General features: G+C 51.3%; 1 protein-coding gene across 4 annotated transcripts in view; it reads right to left on the reverse strand.

Moving 5' to 3' along the window:
- LOC138522107 (major histocompatibility complex class I-related gene protein-like) overlaps positions 1 to 22,711 on the reverse strand; it is a 458,357-nt gene that overhangs the window by 396,651 nt on the left and 38,995 nt on the right. For all 4 annotated transcript variants that reach the window (XM_069635375.1, XM_069635374.1, XM_069635373.1 and 1 more), the window contains exon 2: positions 5,992 to 6,352. In XM_069635375.1, the coding sequence (XP_069491476.1) occupies positions 5,992 to 6,067 (76 nt within the window). In that variant the 5' untranslated portion in view covers positions 6,068 to 6,352. The remainder of the gene's footprint in view (positions 1 to 5,991; positions 6,353 to 22,711) is intronic.

The following is a 22,711-nucleotide window of genomic DNA, read 5'->3' on the forward strand; positions in this document are numbered from 1 at the left end:
ATATTTTAGGTATCACCACCTCCTTGTCAGGTCCTGGTGATTGACCAACTACCTCCACCTCAGTGGTAGGCGAGTTAGGGGGAATATTCTCTTTCCCTCTTTTTGATTTCCTTACTCCTTTAGCCTTGGGTTTCCCCTTTGGCTGGGGCATAGCATTGGTCTTGGACAGTGCTGCCCTTGTTTGAGACCTTGTGCAGGGTCCGTCAGCTGCATCTCCCACAAGCCCTAGAGCTCTGAGATAATTTCCCAACAAGACCTTTCCTGGGACACTCCTCTGTATGCTCACTGGAATCCTGACTGCTGTACCATTTACAGTAAGATTTACAGGTATTACTGGGAACATTGGAGGTGGGCCATCAGCCAACTTAGTGGGCACCAGAGGAGCTCTGGCAACTTCCTCTGTGTCTAGCAAGGTAGAATCCACTACAGTTCGACTACACCCACTATCCCTGAGAGCTGGAGTATCTACTCCATTGATCAGCACACGGTCTTAAAAGTACTGCTTGGTATTATCTGGATTCCTAGCATAAGCCTCTGAGACTTTAGGCTCCCAGGAACCCAGGGAAACTAAAACTACCTCAGCTTCTATACCACTGGGGAAGGAGTCTGAGGAGAAGGATGCTCCTGTAATCTCTTCTTCCTCATAGGAGAAGGCAAGATTAGCGGAGTGGACCCCCAAGGTTTTGACCTTACATCTGGGATCCCCCTTCACATGGTCAGTTGCTCCACAAGCAAAACAAGATCCACTGGATCCGATTACATAGGGAGGCTTACTATAACCAGAGTTCTGTTTTGGAGGCTGACCTCCACTACCCTGTGAGTTCTCTTGTGTCTTACCCTTATTTTTCTTTTTGTGGCCCTTACGGAAGGAAGATTTATCAGAGTCCCCACCCTCATCATCTTTGGACTTTTTCCCTTCCTCCTGCTTACCAGGATGAGTCTTGTCCTTATGGGACACTATGTGACACCCACAAATCTGCTGCTATGGCAAGCTTCTTAGGATCCATCTCATTTGAATCTGCCAAATGCTGCTCTAGAGGAGGTCCCAGATAGGGCCTGCACTCCAGCCACCCACTTTGAAGTACCAGGAACGTACACGCCAAAATATGTGACGTACGAGGAGCAAATAAACCAACAGAGAGCCACACTAGGGCTCTGCCCAGTGCCCATCAGAAGAGCAATACCTATTGAAGTGCCAATAACCAGACAACCATGGGCTGCACAGTACCCATTGAGACAACCGTACCAGCAGTTGACACGAAATGAAGACTACGTACAAACTCTCCCTGAAGAGACCCAAAGGGCCTTAGGCAAATGGTGAATAACACAAAGGCCCCGGACAGAAGTACAAACGAACAAACGCAGATCAAAAAGAAGTCACACAAAGATGTCAGGTTACGAATAATGACGTAATGAACATGGAAGAAGCGACAACGTTGAAATCAGAAGGAGACGTAACCAGGACTGAAGTATGCAACTGGCTAAAGACCTGTAAATAGGCTTGAAACACAAGAAGCTAAAGAAATGATACTGCTTGCAATGCTTAGTAGAAAGACAGAGCGGCAAGCGCCAACTATATATCTACCTCAAGCAGCACACTATACAAGTGTGAATCCATTTTACACAAGCAGAAGTAAGCCCTGGACGGTGAAGGACAAACAGGCCAAGATTCAGATTCTAGCTCAAGGTCAGAAAGAAGAGCGGAATAGAAACTCAGCAAGAAACAGCTCATGGCTGGGAATTCGAGGTCAACCCAAGGAAGGGAGGAGAGCAGCAACTCCGAAGAAATGAAACTTAAAAGCATAGAAGCCTGCCCCGTGAAGGTCGAGATAAGGAGGCCCAGGCAGGTGGCGAGGCTGAACAAAGGATGTGCTATGGTGCTACACCTGTACAGGAGAGGGATGCGCTATGGCACTACACCTGTACAGGAGAGGGATGCGCTATGGCACTACACCTGTACAAAAGAGGGATGTGCTATGGTGCTACACCTGTACAAAAGAGGGATGTGCTATGGTGCTACACCTGTACAGGAGAGGGATGCCATGGCGCTACACCTGTACAGGAGAGGGATGTGCTCTGGTGCTACACCTGTACAGGAGAGGGATGTGCTATGGTGCTACACCTGTACAGGAGAGGGATGTGCTCTGGTGCTACACCTGTACAGGAGAGGGATGTGCTCTGACGCTACACCTGTACAGGAGAGGGATGTGCTCTGACGCTACAACTGTGCATGAGAGGAATGTGCCATGGTGCTACACCTGTACAGGAGAGGGATGTGCTATGGTGCTACACATGTACAGGAGAGGGATGCGCTATGGCGCTACACCTGTACAGGAGAGGGATACGCCATGGCGCTACACCTGTACAGGAGAGGGATGTGCTCTGGATCTACACCTGTACAGGAGAGGGATGTGCTCTGGATCTACACCTGTACAGGAGAGGGATACGCCATGGCGCTACACCTGTACAGGAGAGGGATACGCCATGGCGCTACACCTGTACAGGAGAGGGATGTGCTCTGGATCTACACCTGTACAGGAGAGGGATGTGCTCTGGATCCACACCTGTACAGGAGAGGGATGTGCTCTGGATCCACACCTGTACAGTAGAGGGATGTGCTCTGGATCCACACCTGTACAGGAGAGGGATGTGCTATGGTGCTACACCTGTACAGGAGAGGGATGTGCTATGGTGCTACACCTGTACAGGAGAGAGATGTGCTCTGGATCTACGCCTGTACAGGAGAAGGATCTGCTCTGGTGCTACACCTGTACAGGAGAGGGATCTGCTCTGACGCTACACCTGTACAGGAGAGGGGTGTGCTATGGCGCTACACCTGTACATGAGTGGGGTGTGCTATGGTGCTACACCTCTGCAGGAGAGGGATGGGCTCTGGCGCTACACCTGTACTGGAGACGGATGGGCTCTGGTTCTACACCTGTACAGGAGAGGGATGGGCTCTGGCTCTACACCTGTACAGGAGAGGGATGTGCTATGGTGCTACACCTGTACAGGAGAGGGATGCGCTATGGCACTACACCTGTACAGGAGAGGGATGTGCTATGGCACTACACCTGTACAAAAGAGGGATGTGCTATGGTGCTACACCTGTACAAAAGAGGGATGTGCTATGGTGCTACACCTGTACAGGAGAGGGATGCCATGGCGCTACACCTGTACAGGAGAGGGATGTGCTCTGGTGCTACACCTGTACAGGAGAGGGATGTGCTATGGTGCTACACCTGTACAGGAGAGGGATGCCATGGCGCTACACCTGTACAGGAGAGGGATGTGCTCTGGTGCTACACCTGTACAGGAGAGGGATGTGCTCTGATGCTACACCTGTACAGGAGAGGGATGTGCTCTGACGCTACACCTGTGCATGAGAGGAATGTGCCATGGTGCTACACCTGTACAGGAGAGGGATGCGCTATGGTGCTACACCTGTACAGGAGAGGGATGCGCTATGGCACTACACCTGTACAGGAGAGGGATGCGCTATGGCACTACACCTGTACAAAAGAGGGATGTGCTATGGTGCTACACCTGTACAAAAGAGGGATGTGCTATGGTGCTACACCTGTACAGGAGAGGGATGTGCTCTGGTGCTACACCTGTACAGGAGAGGGATGTGCTCTGGTGCTACACCTGTCCAGGAGAGGGATGTGCTATGGTGCTACACCTGTACAGGAGAGGGATGCCATGGCGCTACACCTGTACAGGAGAGGGATGTGCTATGGTGCTACACCTGTACAGGAGAGGGATGTGCTCTGGTGCTACACCTGTACAGGAGAGGGATGTGCTCTGATGCTACACCTGTACAGCAGAGGGATGTGCTCTGGTGCTACACCTGTACAGGAGAGGGATGTGCTCTGGTGCTACACCTGAACAGGAGAGGGATGTGCTCTGGTGCTACACCTGTACAGGAGAGGGATGTGCTATGGTGCTACACCTGTACAGGAGAGGGATGCCATGGCGCTACACCTGTACAGGAGAGGGATGTGCTATGGTGCTACACCTGTACAGGAGAGGGATGTGCTCTGGTGCTACACCTGTACAGGAGAGGGATGTGCTCTGATGCTACACCTGTACAGGAGAGGGATGTGCTCTGACGCTACACCTGTACAGGAGAGGGGTGTGCTATGGCGCTACACCTGTGCATGAGAGGAATGTGCCATGGTGCTGCACCTGTACAGGAGAGGGATGTGCTATAGTGCTACACCTGTAAAGGAGAGGGATGTGCTCTGACGCTACACCTGTACAGGAGAGGGATGTGCTCCGACGCTACACCTGTACAGGAGAGGGATGTGCTATGGTGCTACACCTGTACAGGAGAGGGATGTGCTCTGGTGCTACACCTGTACAGGAGAGGGATGTGCTCTGATGCTACACCTGTACAGCAGAGGGATGTGCTCTGACGCTACACCTGTACAGGAGAGGGATGTGCTCTGACGCTACACCTGTACAGGAGAGGGGTGTGCTATGGCGCTACACCTGTGCATGAGAGGAATGTGCCATGGTGCTGCACCTGTACAGGAGAGGGATGTGCTATAGTGCTACACCTGTAAAGGAGAGGGATGTGCTCTGACGCTACACCTGTACAGGAGAGGGATGTGCTCTGGTACTACATCTGTACAGGAAAGGAATGTGCCATGGTGCTACCCCTGTACAGGAGAGTGATGTGCTCTGGTGCCACACCTGTACAGGAGAGGGATGTGCTCTGGTGCCACACCTGTACAGGAGAGGGATGTGCTCTGGTGCTACACCTGTACAGGAGAGGGATGTGCTATGGCGCTACACCTGTACAGGAGAGGGGTGTGCTCTGGTGCTACACCTGTACAGGAGAGGGATGTGCTATGGCGCTACACCTGTGCATGAGAGGGATGTGCCCTGGTGCTACACCTGTGCATGAGAGGAATGTGCCCTGGTGCTACACCTGTACAGGAGAGGGATGTGCCCTGGTGCTACACCTGTACAGGAGAGGCATGTGCCCTGGTGCTACACCTGTACAGGAGAGGGATCTGCTCTGGTGCTACACCTGTACAGGAGAGGGATGTTCTATAGTTCTACACCTGTACAGGCGAGGGATGTGCTCTCGCGCTACACCTGTACATGAGAGGGATGTGCTCTCGCGCTACACCTGTACAGGAGAGGGATGTGCTCTCGCGCTACACCTGTACAGGAGAGGGATGTGCTCTCGTGCTACACCTGTACAGGAGAGGGATGTGCTATGGCGGTACACCTGTACAGGAGAGGGATGTGCTATGGCGCTACACCTGTACAGGAGAGGGATGTGCTCTCGTGCTACACCTGTACAGGAGAGGGATGTGCCCTCAAGGAGAGGGATGTGCTCTCGCACCACACCTGTACAGGAGAGGGATGTGCTCTTGCGCCACACCTGTACAGGAAAGGGATGTGCCCTCAAGGAGAGGGATGTGCTCTCGCGCCACACCTGTACAGGAGAGGGATGTGCTCTGGCGCTAACATGCTTCACAACCTGAGTTTCAATGTTTGTGGTTATTGTCTGCACTTGTGATCCCAAGCATTACTGTTTGTGAATGTAAGTTCATTTGATGTCAGTGAGGCGTGCCATTTCTTGGTTCATTATGGAAAAGGAGGAGTGTGGTGTGCCGCCCAGTTTAGTAATGTGGGTCCCTCCCAGGGCTCGTGCTCTGGGCCGATATATTTTAACAAGGTCACTTTGGAAGACGAAGTCACAGTTTTGTGATAATGCCCCACCCCCTGCCAAGGATTACTGAGGGCCTGAGAGGCCTGGTCATTCCCAATTCCCCATTTTTTAGATCACTAAACCACATTTACCACTTTTTTGTATTGCAAACACCCCATTCTGAAAAGGGCTGGGTGTTTTGCGCTGCATAAGAGTTTTACTAAGATCACTGCAGGGAAGCCAGCACCTGGAACCAAATCATGGGGCTTCATTTTTTTCAACCTGTGATTCAAAATCATTTATAATGTTTGAACATGGGATACCTGTGTGCACATCCGCACTGTAGGTTATTTGGGACATCACAGTTATGCACAGAGTTATGCACAGTGCAGCCCTCATGCTGTAAGGGGATTGGTGTCTTCGTCTGGTGCGTCCGATTAGTGGCCAATGGCTGTGCTTGGAGTGCTGCCACCAGGAAGCAGCAGCCAATCGTAGCAGGATAGCAGCAGCCAACCGTGGCAGGGTAGCAGCAGCCAACAGTGGCAGGGTAGCAGCAGCCAACAGTGGCAGGATAGCAGCAGCAGCCAACAGTGGCAGGATAGCAGCAGCAGCCAACAGTGGCAGGATAGCAGCAGCACAGCCAGGCTCTATGCAGCACAGGTCACCAATGGAGGCAGTACAAATCTGCAGAAAAAAAGAAGACCCACAAATGTGTTTTTTAAATGTCGGTGGGGAAAACATTATGCATAGAAAAACTGAGAATCTACTGAAACGACGAAAGGGCACATACTTATTAATACATTTAGTGCAACAAATTGAATCAAAGCTGCAAAGCCACTAGTAGACGTACATTTCTTTTATAAATAGTTTCCTTTTATTGCTAATTAAATATGAGCACTTGTCATTGATGGGGGGGAGGGGCAATGTTTTCCATCACAGTTTCCAAAGGCAAATAGAACGGGGAAACTCTGCACAGAAATAAACACGCAGCACGCATGCAGCACGCATGCAGAGAAGCAAAGATGCCCGGCTCTTAGTATGAATGTTTTGTAGATATGTAGTACACACAGAACAAAATAATGCCAGCATTGCCACTGTAATAAAACGCTAAGGATAGCTTTGCCAAAAAATTACCTATAAGACACCCGAACATACCAGCATTCGCCCATGCACGAAAATGCAATGAATTACGCGGAATATAGACATAGTAGAAAGACTTTGGTTCACCTCCGTGAACTAAAGTCTTTTTCAGAAGTCTATGCTTAATGTCAGTGTGCAAATCCTACCTTGCACATGGGTTTCAGCATTCAAAAGGGTATTTCTTATGTAGTTTACAGCCTTAATGTAAGTACAAATCACAGCGCCTTATGAGAAGGTGATAACAGAGTACTTAGAAATGTTGAATTGTTAGGAGGGATTTTCGAGAACCAGCCATGTGGGAGGGTTCTAAGAGGCAAGCCTAAGTCATGAGCAAGAGCTTTACACAATTGGTCTCAACTCTCCCGAGGTAGCGCAGGCTGAGCAGTAAGGCAGACCTAGGAGATCGGGATGGAGTCCAAGTACAGTTAACACTTGGAGACGCCAAGAAATAGAATTCAACACAGAAGCATAAAAATATACTATTTATTAGACCAGAAGCATAAAAATATACTATTTATTCGACCAGAAGCATAAACATATGTTATTTATTAGGCCGTACCATGCATGATTTATGGAGACACATGGGATGCGCGGAGAGCACCAATCTATAATATTTAGGAATAAGGATAGCCAGGGAACTGGACACGTTGTACCTTTGAACGATGGAGCTGAGCAAACCTTACATTGTCACGGCGTGGGTTGATGACCGCAGTGACGATGACCAAGACCCCTCTTTCTTTCTATGCGGCCCCCAAACCATAGGGCCAGAGAACTTTTATTAAAGTGAACAATCCTAAGATATGAAAATTGCTTTGGTGGGGGTGGGGGGCAGGGGGCAAGGGTCGGGAGGAAAGTGTTCTGGATACCCTTTTTTTTGTATTTTAAACTTGCCCTGTTATAGGTTTTCTTGGAACATATTGAGGGATGACTTTAGGGTGCATCAGCCATGTCTGGAAGATTGCACAACACACTGAGAAAAGTGGGAGTACTCCTTTGGTCCCCGAGTAGGTATGTACCCCAAAGAATGAGGGGTAATGTGGAAGTTATGGGATGATAACTATAATGAATTACTTTCCACGTGGCCCTCCTCTGGGAGTTCAGTATGGGGCCATCCTTTGGTTCGGGGAAATGGGGTGCTGTAATGACCCGGAGTGGGTCTGATGCAGGTCTTGAAAAGTTGGGGGTTGGCGGGGGGGGCAACTCTTGTCAGGACAAGGTTTCAAATTGTATGAAGAGAAGTGCAGGAAATATTGGGGGTAGCAGCAGTTGGGGGTTTTCAATATCCTAGTCTTAAAGGAACAATAGTGAGAGCTTGCGCGAATGGAGACGGGGTGTATAATTCTGACCGGAGCAGAAAGGTTCTGATACCCAAGCTACACGAGGCAACCTTGATTAGTGGATTGGAGGACAAAGCCAAGTGTATGGCTTTCTGGGAAAGGGCCTTGATAGGGGACTTCCAAAAGTATGGGATAGAATTTGTAGGTTAATTTGCGTGATCTCTTGGCGCTCCGGCGATTCGGAAAGAGGGCTGCAGGGAGGCTTGTTAATGGGATATAGAGGGAAAAGTGCACGAGCTTTGATGTGCTGTTAGTAGCTTCAGTTCAGAGAAACCGGCCACTGTGTGTGGGTTTGTGGTCTTTGGATGGTAGTTATCTAGTGGTCGGTGTGGGCGTGTGTGTAGCTTGTGTCTTGGTTTTTGTTAAGTGATGTTTGTAGTTTGTGACTGTATTGTATTGTAGTAGTCATTTACATAGCACCATTTCCCTATTTGAATGGCCTCAACGTGCTTTGTGGTTGGAACCCCCTTGGTGACCGAAGTCCAGGTATGGGAACATTCTAAGAGTTTGCTATAAGATGCATGTGTGCATTCTACCAGGATTAGGACTTAAGAGGGCTGGCTAGGCTTCAGTAAGCAACCCAGAGGTCGGGCACGTGGGTGGGTGTTGTCGGTGGTTAAGAGAGTGCAAGAGCAGGAGACTATGTGTACCCAGCTAGACTGAATTTGTCATAGGTTGTTACTGTATACTAGTGGCAGAGTTGTTGAGGCACGTCAGGGGTTTCAGTATGGACGGCTATGTGTGCAGCTAGACCGAATTGGACATATCCGTAGCTGCATTCTAGAGTGCATGGATGGGAAGCCGTGCATGCGGCATGTGTCCACAGACGTGGTGCGATTTATACTGATCTTAAACTGGGATGGAGTTTTATCTTCAATATCGCTTTCCTAGATCTCCCAAAGCGATAGGTTGGTCGTTTGAGTGCATCTTGTGGTGGGGTTAGCATACTACCATTGGGAAGGACCTGTCTTGTGGCATTCTTGGAGTCCAATGGGCAAATAATAATGTATATATTATACACCACCAGGGGGCGCAGAAGCTCGGGAGCCTGACCTGTCGTCTCCCCTCATCCGTGTCAATTGCAGTGTTTACTCCAATTTCTCCACCAAACCTCTACGTTTCTCAGTCTTAATGCTGGGGGCACCAACGGACAAAATGTCCTTAACAATCGGACCCTCCATCCACCTCATCTCTCTGATGCGGCCTCCTCCTCAGTGAGCCTTCCCGCGCTCCCCTACGCTGCCGCAGTCACCAAAGACTGTCCCACCCCGCCTCCACCGCCGCCGGATCGAGGCGGCCTCACACACCCGTGACTGGCAGTCCTGTTTGCTGCTTCCTGAGGATCTTAAGGCATTGCTTCAGCGGACCCAGTGCGGTTTTGCGCTTCCACAAGGCCTCCTCTCTTCACCACCATCTACCGCGTCTCATCTGGAGGCACCCTGCGAACTGAGGCAGTCGAGCAGTGGGCTCCTGCGACGCTGCTGCTGTGGACCTCCCCACAGGGACTCATCCCGACGAACCCTCCTCCAACCGCCCCCATCCAGCCAGTCGCACCTGGTGCTGCACTACGGGCTGAGGCAGCTGGTAGCTCTCGGTCCGCGGAGCCGTGATGAAGTCAGAGAGGCCTCCTCGCACCGCCACCTTCTGGCACAGCACGCACAGTGCAGCCCTGCAGGCTGAGGCAGCAGTGTGCATCACCGCCTCGGCTGCACCCGCTGGACCGGCACCCAAGCTACGGACCACCTCCACAAGGACCAGTGAAGCACCCGCCTCTTCAAGACCTCCCGGAGCCACATCCTTCCATCAATCTCTCCCCGAAGAGTGCCGTAACGCCACACCTTCCACTGGCAGTGAGACACTCCAGCCTACCCCTCCCCTCCAGCCCTCATCTCTGCTCCCTGTTCAGCCCACTCCTGCAGAAACTGCCTCCTCCAGCGCTTAGCCGCCACAGCCCTCAACACCTGGCACCCGCGTTACCCTGCAGAAGCCATATCTACCACTGATCTGCAGCACCTAACTTCTCCCCCACTGTCACTCTCACCAGGCGCCCTGTCTTTACTAGGCCTCCAACCACCACCACCATCCGGAACTTCACTCTGCAGAGGCCGTGCCTGCCGCTGACACTGCAGCACTGGACATCTCTACTGTCATCCTCACCGGGCGCCAAGTCTTGACAAGGCCTCCATCCAATACCACCTTCCGGCGCATCATACTTCGTGTGGCCCTCAGGCTGAGGCAGCACGATACTAACTCCACAGCCGCGGTTGCGCCTACCGGAGCATCATCCTAACTATGGGCTACCCCCATTGGACCCAGTGATTCACCTGCCCCTACCAGCGCCTCCTACCAGTGCCTACTCGCCACCAGTGACTACACCAGAGCCCAGTAGTCACAGCCCCCAGCCCCTGACATCTGTGGGGCCCCTGCTGAGGCCGTGCCTACTACTGACACTGCAGCCCCCGGCATCTCCCCCCCCTACCACCCCCTCCCCCGTGCCGTGCCTCCCTCCTACAACGGATTGCCCTGACCCACTTTCCCTGGCACCTCTTCAGCCTCTGACTGTCCCTACTCAGCCTGCTGTACCCTCCTCACCTGTAGCCGTACTGCCCTCACACCCCTCTGACTACATCTGCTCCACCAGCGCTTCACCCCACCTCCTCACTAGGACCGCCTACACTGTCGCAAACCATCTAGCGACCCAACCTACCTGCTCTACTGGTTACGAGTGACGGTACCCTGCCACGCTCCCCACCCTCTCTACTGCCTCATCCTCCCCGCCCTCTCACCCACCCCCTACCTACCTGCTCCCTACACTTCCTCCAATCGTCGCTAATCTACTGAGTGACCACCAGCTATCACCCTCATCCTACTCTTGTCATGCACACTTTCTGCCCTTCCCTTCATCGACCACCCTCCCTCACCCTCCCTCTTCCTCTCCCTCCCACCCATCTTCATGCCCCCCCTCTTACCTCCCTACATGCCCACCTCTCCCCCCTCACCCCATCCCATATCGCTCCAACCTCGTCCCTCTCCTCACTGTCCATCCCTCCAGCATCATGAACATTGCCCTATGGAATGCCCGTTCCATCTGCAATAAAGCCACCGCGGCTCTTGACCTTTTCTTCCGACTCAACCTCCACTTCCTCTGTATCACTGAGACCTGGATCCCCCCCCTTCAACTCCACTGTTCCTGCATCTCTCTCCACCCCTTCTTCCTCCTTCTCTCACATCCCTCGCCCCTCCGGTCGCGGAGGCGGTGTCAGCCTCCTCTTTCACCCTAAATGCCTCTCCTCATCTCCCACCATTCCTCTTCCCACCTTCTCCTCCTTCGAATTTCTCTATAAATCCTTTACTCACCCCCACGCTATCTCCTTCTTAATCATCTACAGACCCCCTGGCCCCCTCTCTTCCTTCTATGACGACCTTGACCATCTTCTCTCCCTCATTTCTCCCTCCCCTACTCCTCTCTCTATCCTTGGCGACTTCAACCTCCCTCTCTCTACCTCATCTCATCCCTCCCCTCTCCTCTCCTTACTCGACTCCTACCTCCTCTCTCCACTTCCAACCCCCCCACTCACTCTGACTCCACTCTCAATCTCATCTTCCTCTCATCTCACTCTTCCTCCCCTGCTTCGTCCCTCCCCAACTACCTCTCTGATCACGCCCTTCTCTCCTTCTCCCTTACCCCTCCTTCCTCCTCTCTGTCCTCACCCACTACCTCATCTCCCTCCTTCTCACGTCGCGATCTTCGCAATTTCAACCCTTCTCTCTTCCTCGACTCCTGCACCTCCTCTCTCCCCCCACTCCCTCTCTTCTCTTCCCTCTCCGCCGACGACACCCTTTCCTCCCTGTCCTCCTCTATATCCTCCAGTCTTGACCAACTCTATCCTCTCACTTCCTTCTCACCCTCTCGCAAACCTTCCCAACCCTGGCTCTCCTCTCACCTTCAGTCAATGCGTCGCCTCCTCCGTCACCTTGAAATACGCTGGCTCAAATCTCCGTCTCTGGCTAATCAATCCTCATACTTTTCTTATCACTCTCTCTACGACTCCTGCCTTACATCCGCCAAGCGCTCCTTCTACTCTAACCTCCTCCACTCACAAGCTTCTCACCCCTGCCGTATCTCCCAGACCCTCTTTCGTCTTCTCTCCCCTCCTACTTCTGACCCTTCAACGAACTCCCCCCTCTCTCCCTCTGACTTTGCCAACTTCTTCTCTTCCAAAATTCTCTCTCTTCGCCAGACCATCCTCACCTCTCATTCTTTTCCCCCTCCCTACGTCCCCTCCCTTACCACCTCTGCTATTATGTTCACTTTCTATCATCCCAGCCTGTGTCTCCCATCTCCTGTCCAAAACTCACCCCACTGCTGCCCCCTCTGATCCTATCCCCACCTCCCTCATCCCCAAAGTCTACCCCCTCCTTATCCCCTACCTAACCGCCTCCTTTAACATCTGTCTCTCCTCTGCATCCTTTCCTTCAGCTTTCAAACACGCCACCATCATCCCTATCCTGAAAAAGCCCTCTGCTAACCCTCTTCTCACCTCCAACTTCCGACCAATCTCCCTTCTCCCCTTCATCTCTAAGCTCCTCGAGCGCTTAGCATACTCTCAACTCTCATCTTTCGCCTCCTCCCACTCCCTCCTCCCCCCCCCTCTCAGTCTGGATGCCGCCCTAAACACTCCACTGAGACTGCCCTCACTCACGTACTTAATTCCCTCCTCTCTGCTCGCTACGCCAAACAATCCTCACTTCTAATCCTCCTTGACCTCTCTGCTGCTTTCGACACTGTCGACCACCCCTTACTTCTCAGCACTCTGTCCTCCTTTGGCTTCAAAGGCACTGTCCTCTCCTGGCTCTCCTCTTACCTCTCCAACCGATCTTTCACGGTCTCCTGGGGTGGCCGTACCTCAGACAGCCTCCCCCTGAGCTACAGAGTCCCTCAGGGTTCCGTACTTGGACCCTTTCTCATCTCTCTCTATACCTCCCTTCTCGCCCCTGTCATCTCTTCCTTCGGCATCTCTCAGCACTTCTACGCCAATGACACCCAACTCTTCCTCTCCTGCTCTTCCTTCACTGCTGACCTCCACCACACTCTTTCTTCCTGCCTCACGGCCATAAAAAACTGGATGTCTTCCCACTTTCTTTCCCTTAACACTGACAAGACAGAAGTACTTTTCTTCCCTCCTAACACTACCTCCCCATTCCCCCCTTTCATCTTCTTTCCCCCTTCCAATCTCCCCATCTCGTCCCACGCCCGCAATCTTGGCCTCCACCTGGACTCCTCTCTTTCCTTTTCTAACCATATCTCCCTAACTTCTCGCGCCTGTCGGCACCACCTGTTCAACATCCGCAAGATCTGCTCTTCCCTCACCTTCCATGCTTCTAAACTCCTAATTTCCTCCCGTATTTTCTCCCGCCTCTTCTACTGCTCCTCTCTTCTTTTTGGTCTCCCCGCCTCTCACCTGACTCCGCTAAAATCCATCTACCACTCCTCCATCCGTACTCTATGTCTTCTCGGTCCTCGTGACTCTATCTCTGCCTCTCTCTCTCAACTCGGCTGGCTTCCCTTCCTCTCACAACTGAAATTTCAATTCCTCTGTCTTGTCTACAAATCTCTCCATGACCTCGCCCCCCCTATCTCTCTTCCCTCCTCTCAATTTACCATCCCTCCCGTTCTCTCCGGTCCGCTGATCTCTACGTTCTCACAATACCACCTGCCCCTTGTACCGCCTCGTGCTTCCGCTCTTTCCAACTCCTGGCCCCCCTCCACTGGAATTCTCTACCTCTCTCCATCCGCTCCTACTCATCCTTGCGCTCCTCCCTGAAATCCCTTCTTCTCCACTCCCCTCCCTGACCCTCTCCTTACCCCCCTCTCCCCTCCCCAAACCCCTACCCCCCCTCTACTCACCTCCCCCTCCTCCCACTGACCTCACTGGACACTGCAACCTAGAAGGCAAGAGGCCACCTGGGACTCTCCCCCCCCCCGCTCCCACCCGTCTCCCACCCTGCTAGCATCGATCCTGATTCTCACACCCTCTACCTTCCCCCTCCCCCCCTCTCCCTCCTCCTCCCCTCCCCTTGAGTACAATGTTCCATATACTGTACTTCTGGTTTGTTTCACGTTTGTAATAAGCTTCTCAAAATGTTGTATCTTGTTGTTAATCTGTAAAGCGCTATATAAATTCAATTAACATAAACATAAATAAATTAGACATTGCCACCTATGGCCTAAGACCAATGGTATTGTTTCCCATTCCCAAAGAAAGAGCCGTCTAAGTGCGCCATGTTTGCTTTTGCCCCCTGGGGTGTCTTAGTGCATCGCCATTCCTACCCCCAAAAGCCATTTAAGTGCATACCGTGTCCTACAGCCCAAGTTGAACTGGCACATTTCCTCTCTACCATCAGTGAAACCTATTAGTTGAGCGTTCCGAGTGCTTGGGTAAGCCCCTTGATAATTAGGTATGGTGGTCCTACTGAGTGCGTGACATGGCCTGTCCCTAATTCAAGGTGAGTGCGCTACAGTTGCTACCAATAGTGGTCTGTCTAATCGAGCGTTTTGTCCAGACACTTAGCAACGATTAAGGTACAATCAGATTTTCAGGTGTTTTTTGGCAACCAGTTTGCACCAGTTATAGAGTTTGTGGTCCAGGCAGGGGAGGGGTTGGGAGGGAATGATGTAGGATCGTCTGTGCGGGTGGAAGGGGCCAGTTTGTCATTGTGTGCTGCTGCGAACGCAGCCGGCATCCGCGTAGTTTGAAAGTAGACGCGTTTTGTTGGGTCTGGGCGGTATTCAGTAATAAGATCGCAGCAAAAAAGTCGTCTGCACAAAAAATCGTGGAAAAAATGCCATGATTTGACCGGGTAAAGGTGTACCCCATTATACCATTTAAGGGGAGCAGGGGTTGCGGGGGTGTCCCCTGCTCCCCTTAAATGGTATAATGGGTCCGGGGGTTGCAGGGTTGTCCCCCGCATCCATTACATGGATTGCGCAAAACCACTGCCTTTTTGCCACAATTTTTTGTGTAAACAGCAATTCAGCAATTTTTGCCGCGATTTTAACACATGGAACCGTATGGCCCAGTACTTGTGTGCGAGGAGCAACCAAAGCATAGTGTGGAAGAGGGATTCAAGAGGAAGGGAAAGGCCAGGTTTTGAGCGCCTTTCTGAATGCAAGGTTGATTGTCAATGCGGTGGATGTGCCATCTAGTGGAACGTTACCATACAGGGCCAAATTATCGAGCTGTGATTACGGGAGGGTCTCCCCAGATCTGACAGCCTGAGCTGCTTCTCAGGGACCTGCCGGGGGCGTGCTGTGATTACGGGAGGGAGGGGAGGAGGGAGTTCTCACCTGATCCGATGGCCTGAGCTGCTTCTCAGGGACCTCTCAGGGATGTGCCCTGATTACGGGAGGGGAGGGAGGGGGGGTGGAGGGCGGGGGGGGTGCGTCCTCAGATTTGATGGCCTGACCTGCATCTCAGGGGTCTGCCAGAGAGGTGCCTTAGTTATGGGGGGGGGGGTGTAAGGAAAGATTTCTCTTTACCCCCAAACTTTTTGCTTTTATTTTTGAATCTGACCTGTACTTTTTGCAGTGCAGTAAGCTTCACTGCACTGGCCTTTGCTCATATGTTATGGGGAAACGGATATGTCCTTCAGGCTGTCAGTACTGGGAAACATTGTTTCCCCTAGTCGTGTTACTATGTTACTACTTTTGTATCACTTGTGGTAACTTTTTATCATTGTGCACAGCAGCTTACACTGCAGTACAATGGGGTGCGTTTTTGTTTTGTCCTCGACTAACACTCAGAGGATTTTTGGTTATTTTTTTTTTAACTTTATTGTGTTTTAGTTGGTTACTCTAGGTGTGCTAAAAGGATAAGCTGGGGGCAGCAGTGACTTTTCCCCACTTTTGGGGATTTTCATTTTAGCTTTACCAAATTCATCGCATTTGGCTACAAACTGTGGCTACTGGTCAAACATGGCTGTGCCACGAGATTTTCACCTGTTCTTTTGCCATCTTGTTCTTTAGCCTTCTTCCTGGCCAGAGAGGCCAGGACAATCCTTAGAAGGACTTCCAGTGCCCAGGAAGCAGGAGCTTTTGATGGGCTACTGGAGGGCTGTGTGTGTTTGCAGGCAGGATGTGGACTGGGTCTGTCTGACCCCAATCCACAAACTGGTTTCAGTGTGTCTGAGTGGAATGCATGAATGTTCCCGCCAGTCATCCTGATTGGACCACTGCAGGGGTGTGCCTGTGGGCTAGTCCTGCTATTGGCTAGTGAGGGCAGAAGCTCTTACCTGGCTTTTAGGATAAGAAGAGGACCCCTGCAACCATTCTTCAGAGATCCTGGAGAAACCTGAAGGAGCCAAGTATCCTGTCCAGCTGTGAGACCCGCAAAGAAACCTGAGACCTGACTGAAGGAGGCCTGAAAAACAACTTCTAATGTTGTCCTAGAGGAGTCCTGTCTTGCTTGTGATCTTTAGTAGTCCTGCAAAGGTGCTACGACCCTTGGAGTGGAGGGACCATCCATTCCCAAAATCTGCTCGGTGCCCTGCCAAAGAGCCTTCGGAAGTGCCCGGGAACCGCCCTGTTGCTGACCAGCTTTGTTTTTGGGCTACGGTGCTGCCAAGGTCATCGTACCGAGTTTTGGCCTAAAACTTGGGGGATCCTCAACTGCCCCTAAGACTACCTCCTGCGAAATGTCTGCGTCCTAGCATCGAGGGGACCCGAGAGAAGAGGGGAAAGTCCAAACGCGGCTGCTGAGTCCTTTTGCGTCGGCCTGCTGAGGTGACCACCGTACGAAATAGATTACCTGACCCGAGTCCAGTCCTGAGAGGGGTCCTGCATCGAGTTTTGCTGCATTCTTCGAACGAGAGTCCTTGCAATGTTAAAAGACACCAACCGGAAATCAGCTCAAACCCGCAATTCCTGTGAATCGAGGACTGCAACTTTCAGCGGGAAAAGCAACCTCGGACACTCTTCCTTTGTTCTGCCAAGTCTGGGGAAGAATCAGAGTATGGGGGGGTGGGTAAGGTACAGAGTTTCTAACCTACCCCTATACTCCAATTATAAGTCAATGGGCTTAAAATATTGCTTATTTCTAACACTTTTGGCTTTGCCATGGATTGTTTGCGCAAGACTTCTGACTGTTGGGGCTATATTTTGGACATTAGTCTATCTTGAACCCTAACACTAAGACCCTTCACTGGACCCCAGAGACCCTACCTGCAGTTTCTCGTGCCTCCTAACTTCTGTGGAACTGTAACCTCTTAGGGCTGAACAATTTCAGTCAGGAATCATCTCTGTGGACCATAAGTGCATAATACTGGTCTAACCTTTCCTTTGCAGGAGTTTCTGATGTGTATTATGCCCTACAACAAAGTGAATGTATATATGTATTTAGTTTGATAGTGTTGTGTGAAAAGTCTACCTGCTAGTAGTCATTTTCCTAAAGTGTGTTTTGGCCATAAATAAATAACTGTGTTTTTATACATCCTGTCTAAGTGTAATCTGTGATTCCCATTGTGTGACCTCATTGTGGACCCCTTACAAGCTCACCACCTCTGAAGATCTTGGCCTACACTGCCTGTCACTGCTAACTAAACTGGTTTGGCTACAGCTTCCCAGAGTTGTTCCTGTCACAATATAGTTTGTCCTTCTATACATCTGTCCCCCAGGCCAGAGTATAGGAAATCAGCCCTAACAGGGGGATGGGGAGTCTCACCTGATCTGATGGCCTATGCTGCTTCTCAGTGACCTGTCGGGGGTGTGCCCTGATTACAGGAGGGGTGGGTGGGTCTCCACTGATCCGATAGCCAGAGCTGCTTCTCAGGGACCTGCCGGGGATGTGCCCCGATTACTGGAGGGAGGTAGGGGGGGGTCTCCCCATATCTGATGACCTGAGCTGCTTCTCAGGGACCTGCCGGGGGTGTTCCCTGATTACAGGAGGGGAGGGGGTCTCCACTGATCTGATGACCTGAGCTGCTTCTCCGGGATTTGCCAGAGATGGTGCCTTTGTTATGGGAGGGGGGGGGGGGTTCCCCTGATCTCTTGGCCTGAGCTGCCTCTCAGGGACCTGACGGTTGCATGCCACAATTATGGGAGGGGGGGGTCCTCCCTGATCTCTTGGCTGAGCTGCTTCTCGGGGACCTGCTGGGGGCGTGCCCCAATTACGGGAGGGAGGGGGGTCTCCCCTGATCTGACAGCCTGAGCTGCTTCTCAGGGACCTGAAGAGGGAAAATCTGAGTGTCCCTTCCCTCCTGATGGGGCTCCCAACCGGAAGAAGCACCCCCGACTGAACAACTATCGCCTATCAGAGGTTGCACCCAGTCCCACCACTCCCAACTCATCACGACAGACCTCCAGCCATAAGCCCGATCAACCCCACAATGGCAAAAGCCCTAGCCAACACAACCAACGGGAACCAAGACCGAGCTGGAGACGACTATATGGACCAACTCGATTGATGTCCCCGCAAACCATGTTGCAGGTCGTTCGAGTCTTCATGACGACATAGCCGCACTAGACAGGAAGCACACGTGCAATCGGCGCGATCGGGACATTCACTCACCAACCTACATGAAGAACATCTGCATACAGTTCTATCAGCTAGAGGACAGTGACAGACATTGTCTGCATGTTTATTATTTTTCACATAGGTCGCTATTGCACCGCAGTAACGCAAGATGCCAGAAGAGCTTGTGTATATGCTTGCAGATGCTACTCGCTATTTCTCTATGGATGGACAGGAGCACTCGAGGGACCTGATCACCCATTGTGTACGCTTAACACTTGAATAATCATATTGGAAGAATAACCAGAATTTAGGTAGGCCTCGGATCAATCCAGCACACTAAACTCCTTTTGCAGGGATCTCGACGCTGCAAGCTGCTGAGCGAGCAGAATCGCCCTGGCAAGGACTGCTACCGCCAATGCCATAATGTAGCAAGTGTCATTCCTCACCCACAGTGCCACGGCGAGCCCAGCTACAGGACAGGACACCTCAAGCTAAAATACAAATCAAAGTAATTTGACTTCCCAAGCGGTCTCCTCACGCGTGATTCGGCCGACCTGACATGATGCCAAAACCTGGGAGCAGAGAAGCTGCAGCCATCCCACGTCTGAGACTGAACCTTGCCACATAATTGCAACAATCCACCTACAATATGCGATGGGACTGGACTGCTCTCATGGCATTAGTAAAGACTTCATTGTTACACACTGTCACATAGTTATATCTTGTTGATACATAGTGTACAAGAGCAGGTGTCTTGCGGGATGGAAACAATGTTAGTCCCAGGCTTGGGGGCCTGCGGCCTGACCAATCAGCACACCAGGGGATGGAAGCTGGAGGCTGGAATCTCCAGCCAATCATCAGGGGTTCTAATGTAACAATTGTCAGGTAGCAATTTTTAGGGATGACCCAAGTGTACCACCTGACAGCGCGCCCACCAATAACACAGCAACGCATTTGTCTCTATACTGGACCTACCACTCTGGGAGCCAACCCAGGGTGGCGTTAGGTTCGGGGAAGGATTTTGGTAAGTGACGACAATTGTGACGTCACAAGGGTACAAAAAGGCCTGCGAGCCTGAAATTAGCGAGACATGCTCGGATGAAACTTGATGACTGTATGTTGTCCCTGCTCGTTTGATATAATAAAACGGCAGTTAACCTTTGCTCCTTGTGTGGAGCTCGACTTCTTTGTGACATTGGAGGGAGTTAGGGCCCTCCGTGAGCGGGAGGTCCACGGTCCCTAGGTACGGCTCTGCCGGCGCCAGAATCTCCCCTAATAGACCTGCTTGGGGCGTGCCCTGATTACAGGAGGGAGGGGGGGTGGTCTCCCCTTATCTGACAACCTGAGCTGCTTCTCACGGTCCTGCCGGAGGCAAGCTGTGATTACGGGGGGGGGAGGGGGTCTCCCCTGATCTGACGGCCTGAGCTACTTCTCCGGGACCTCCTGGGGGTGAGCCATGATTATGGGGGGTCTGCCCCAATTGGCAGAGCTGCTTCTTAGGGACGTGCCGGGGCATGGCTTGATTATGGGAGGGCGGGAGGGGCGGAGGGAGAGTGGGGTCTCCTCTGATCGCATGGCTTGAGCTGCTTCTCAGGGACCTGCCGGGGGGCGAGCCGTGATTACGGGAGGGGGGAGGGGGGGCTCTCCCCTGATCTGATGGCCTGAGCTGCTTCTTAGGGGCCTGCCAGTGGTGTGCCATGATTACAGGAGGAAGGAGGGGGGGTCTAATGAATGAGCATCATTATATGCATTACCTGGAGGATCACAGACCAAGATCATTATCGCAGTTATCGAAGACAATATTTTCCAATGGTTCTGTTCATCAGACACTGGATCTGTTATTATAGCATGTGATCTAAACGCAAGAAATCTACACGGCTCCTCCTCTTGTAACTTGAATGGTTCGAACGATTGGCTTACTTTTGTGGCTCGTTAGGAGTTGGGTTTCTTGCTTATTCCTAATACTACTATTACTGGGAGGACCTATACATGGTTGTACAGCAACTTTAAGACGCATATTGATTACATCATTGCTGATCCAGTGTCCAAAGCTAGGTTTAGCGCAGTTAGGACTGTATTCAACAACCTGAGTGATCATGCTGCACTCAAATGGCACTGTCGCATACCTCTTACTGACGCACAAAATTATACGGCAGTTAGTGTCGGTTTGAATACAAGGGGCAACCGTATAAGTTGGACAGCACAAAGAATTAAGGTCTTCAATGAGGCTTTCTTACAAATAGGAATTGGCACAAACATTATTCTCAACAAATAATTCTAATTGGCTTTTGTTGTTCAGTGGTTGAAGTTGCACGATAGCAAACATTCTGAGCCCACTTTAATGATCATAAGAAGGGTATTGGTTCATGTGAACTTAAGCGTGTCTCTGAAAAAATATGGCCAGTATATATTGCTAGCCTGTACTTCGATTCTCAAACAGTGCTAGATCTAAACAAAATGCAGGTGGCTATTCACAGTATGGCCAACTTCGTCATCGACGAGCAGCTATTATGTACCATGATTAAAAGTCTAAACAGTTCCTGTGCTCGGGGACTAATAGTATACCTAATGTCGTACTTTATTTTTAAAACAATTTTAAAAAAATGTTTTTTTAACAACACACCAAACTTAACCATCACATCAGACATTTCCGTTTGCTAGCTTCTTAGCTTAAATTTACATGTTACACATTACAGTCCTCCCCCCTCCGTCCCCATTAACTCGAGCTCCTACTTCGATGCCTCGGATTTTATTTCTCTTGGGTGAATCCTCTTCACTGTTCTCAGACGTATCATATTCACTGGGTTCGACATGGGAGAGTCCCGACATCGTAGCCACCATTTGTCTCCATGCTATCAGGGGTCCCGCTTCCTCCTTCTCATTCCACCACACCTCTAATCTAGGTCTTTGGGCTGCTTTCCAGCCCATAGCAATTCTCCGTTAGGCCAGGATGTAGGCCAGATCGTTCAGTTTACTGATATGCTTTAGGTTACGCGGTCTGGTAAATCCCCCCAACATGCATGCCCATACTGATTCCACCTCTAGCTTAATCCCCGTTTGGGACAGGCGTTGTTTAACTTCCACCCAGAATCTTCCCACCTCCGGGCACGCCCAGAACATGTCAATCATCCCGGCGCCAACCTCCCCGCACTTGGGGCATTTCTGTACTGCTGTGCTTCCGAACCTGGCGATTTTACTGGGGGTCATGTATGCCCTGTGGGTGACATATAAGTGAATTTGCTGCAGCATCGCATTCCTGGACACCTTCTTATGATATCTCTGGGCTCTTTCCCATTGCCCATCCTGCATAGGTTCTCCTGCTTCCTCCTCCCAATCCCGCCTCCGTTGGAGCAACTCCTTACCCACTCTAGATATCAATAGTTCGTAAATTCGGGATATTTCGTGCCCACCCTCCGAGATATCATACATCGTTTCAATGACCGTATCGGGTTGTTCTGCTAGTACTGCCTCGGGCCACTTTTCTCCCACTCGTTTAATGATTCTAGTATACGTAATGTATTGTCCCTTGTGTACTCCGGTTTCTTCCATTATCTTTTGGAAGTCTAGTGCCTCCCCCTCTTGCCATATATCTCCTAGGGTCGCGAGGCCCACCGGTTCCCAGAATTTACGGATACCTTTCATCAATTGCTCATCCTCTCCGCATAGCGCCACGAGTGGCGCCTGCGGGGTGCATGGGGTCGGGTTTCCCTCTACTTGGCACGCTTTGCGCCATGTTTTCCAGCCTAGTTCCAGCAATCTCGCTCCCCCTTGCAGCTCTAGTTTAGGTAGCCATATCAGTTCTTTTAAGAAGAATGGGTCACAGTCCCTCCTCAGCAATCTAGCTTCTGCTGTCTCGTCTTCGGACGAGACAGCAGAAGCTAGATCTGGCCACGTACTGTAGCTGCCCCGCCAGGTGATATATCTCAAAATTCGGCAGGTTTATGCCCCCTCTATCATACGTGTTCTGCAATTTCCATAGAGCCACCCTGTTTCTAGTGTTATGCCATATAAAGCCCCTGCATAAGCTCTGGAGTTTCGTGAAGAAGCGTTTGGGG

The sequence above is a fragment of the Ambystoma mexicanum genome, chromosome 13 (assembly GCF_040938575.1).
Source record: "Ambystoma mexicanum isolate Mex_15411 chromosome 13, UKY_AmexF1_1, whole genome shotgun sequence".
Taxonomy (NCBI): domain Eukaryota; kingdom Metazoa; phylum Chordata; class Amphibia; order Caudata; family Ambystomatidae; genus Ambystoma; species Ambystoma mexicanum.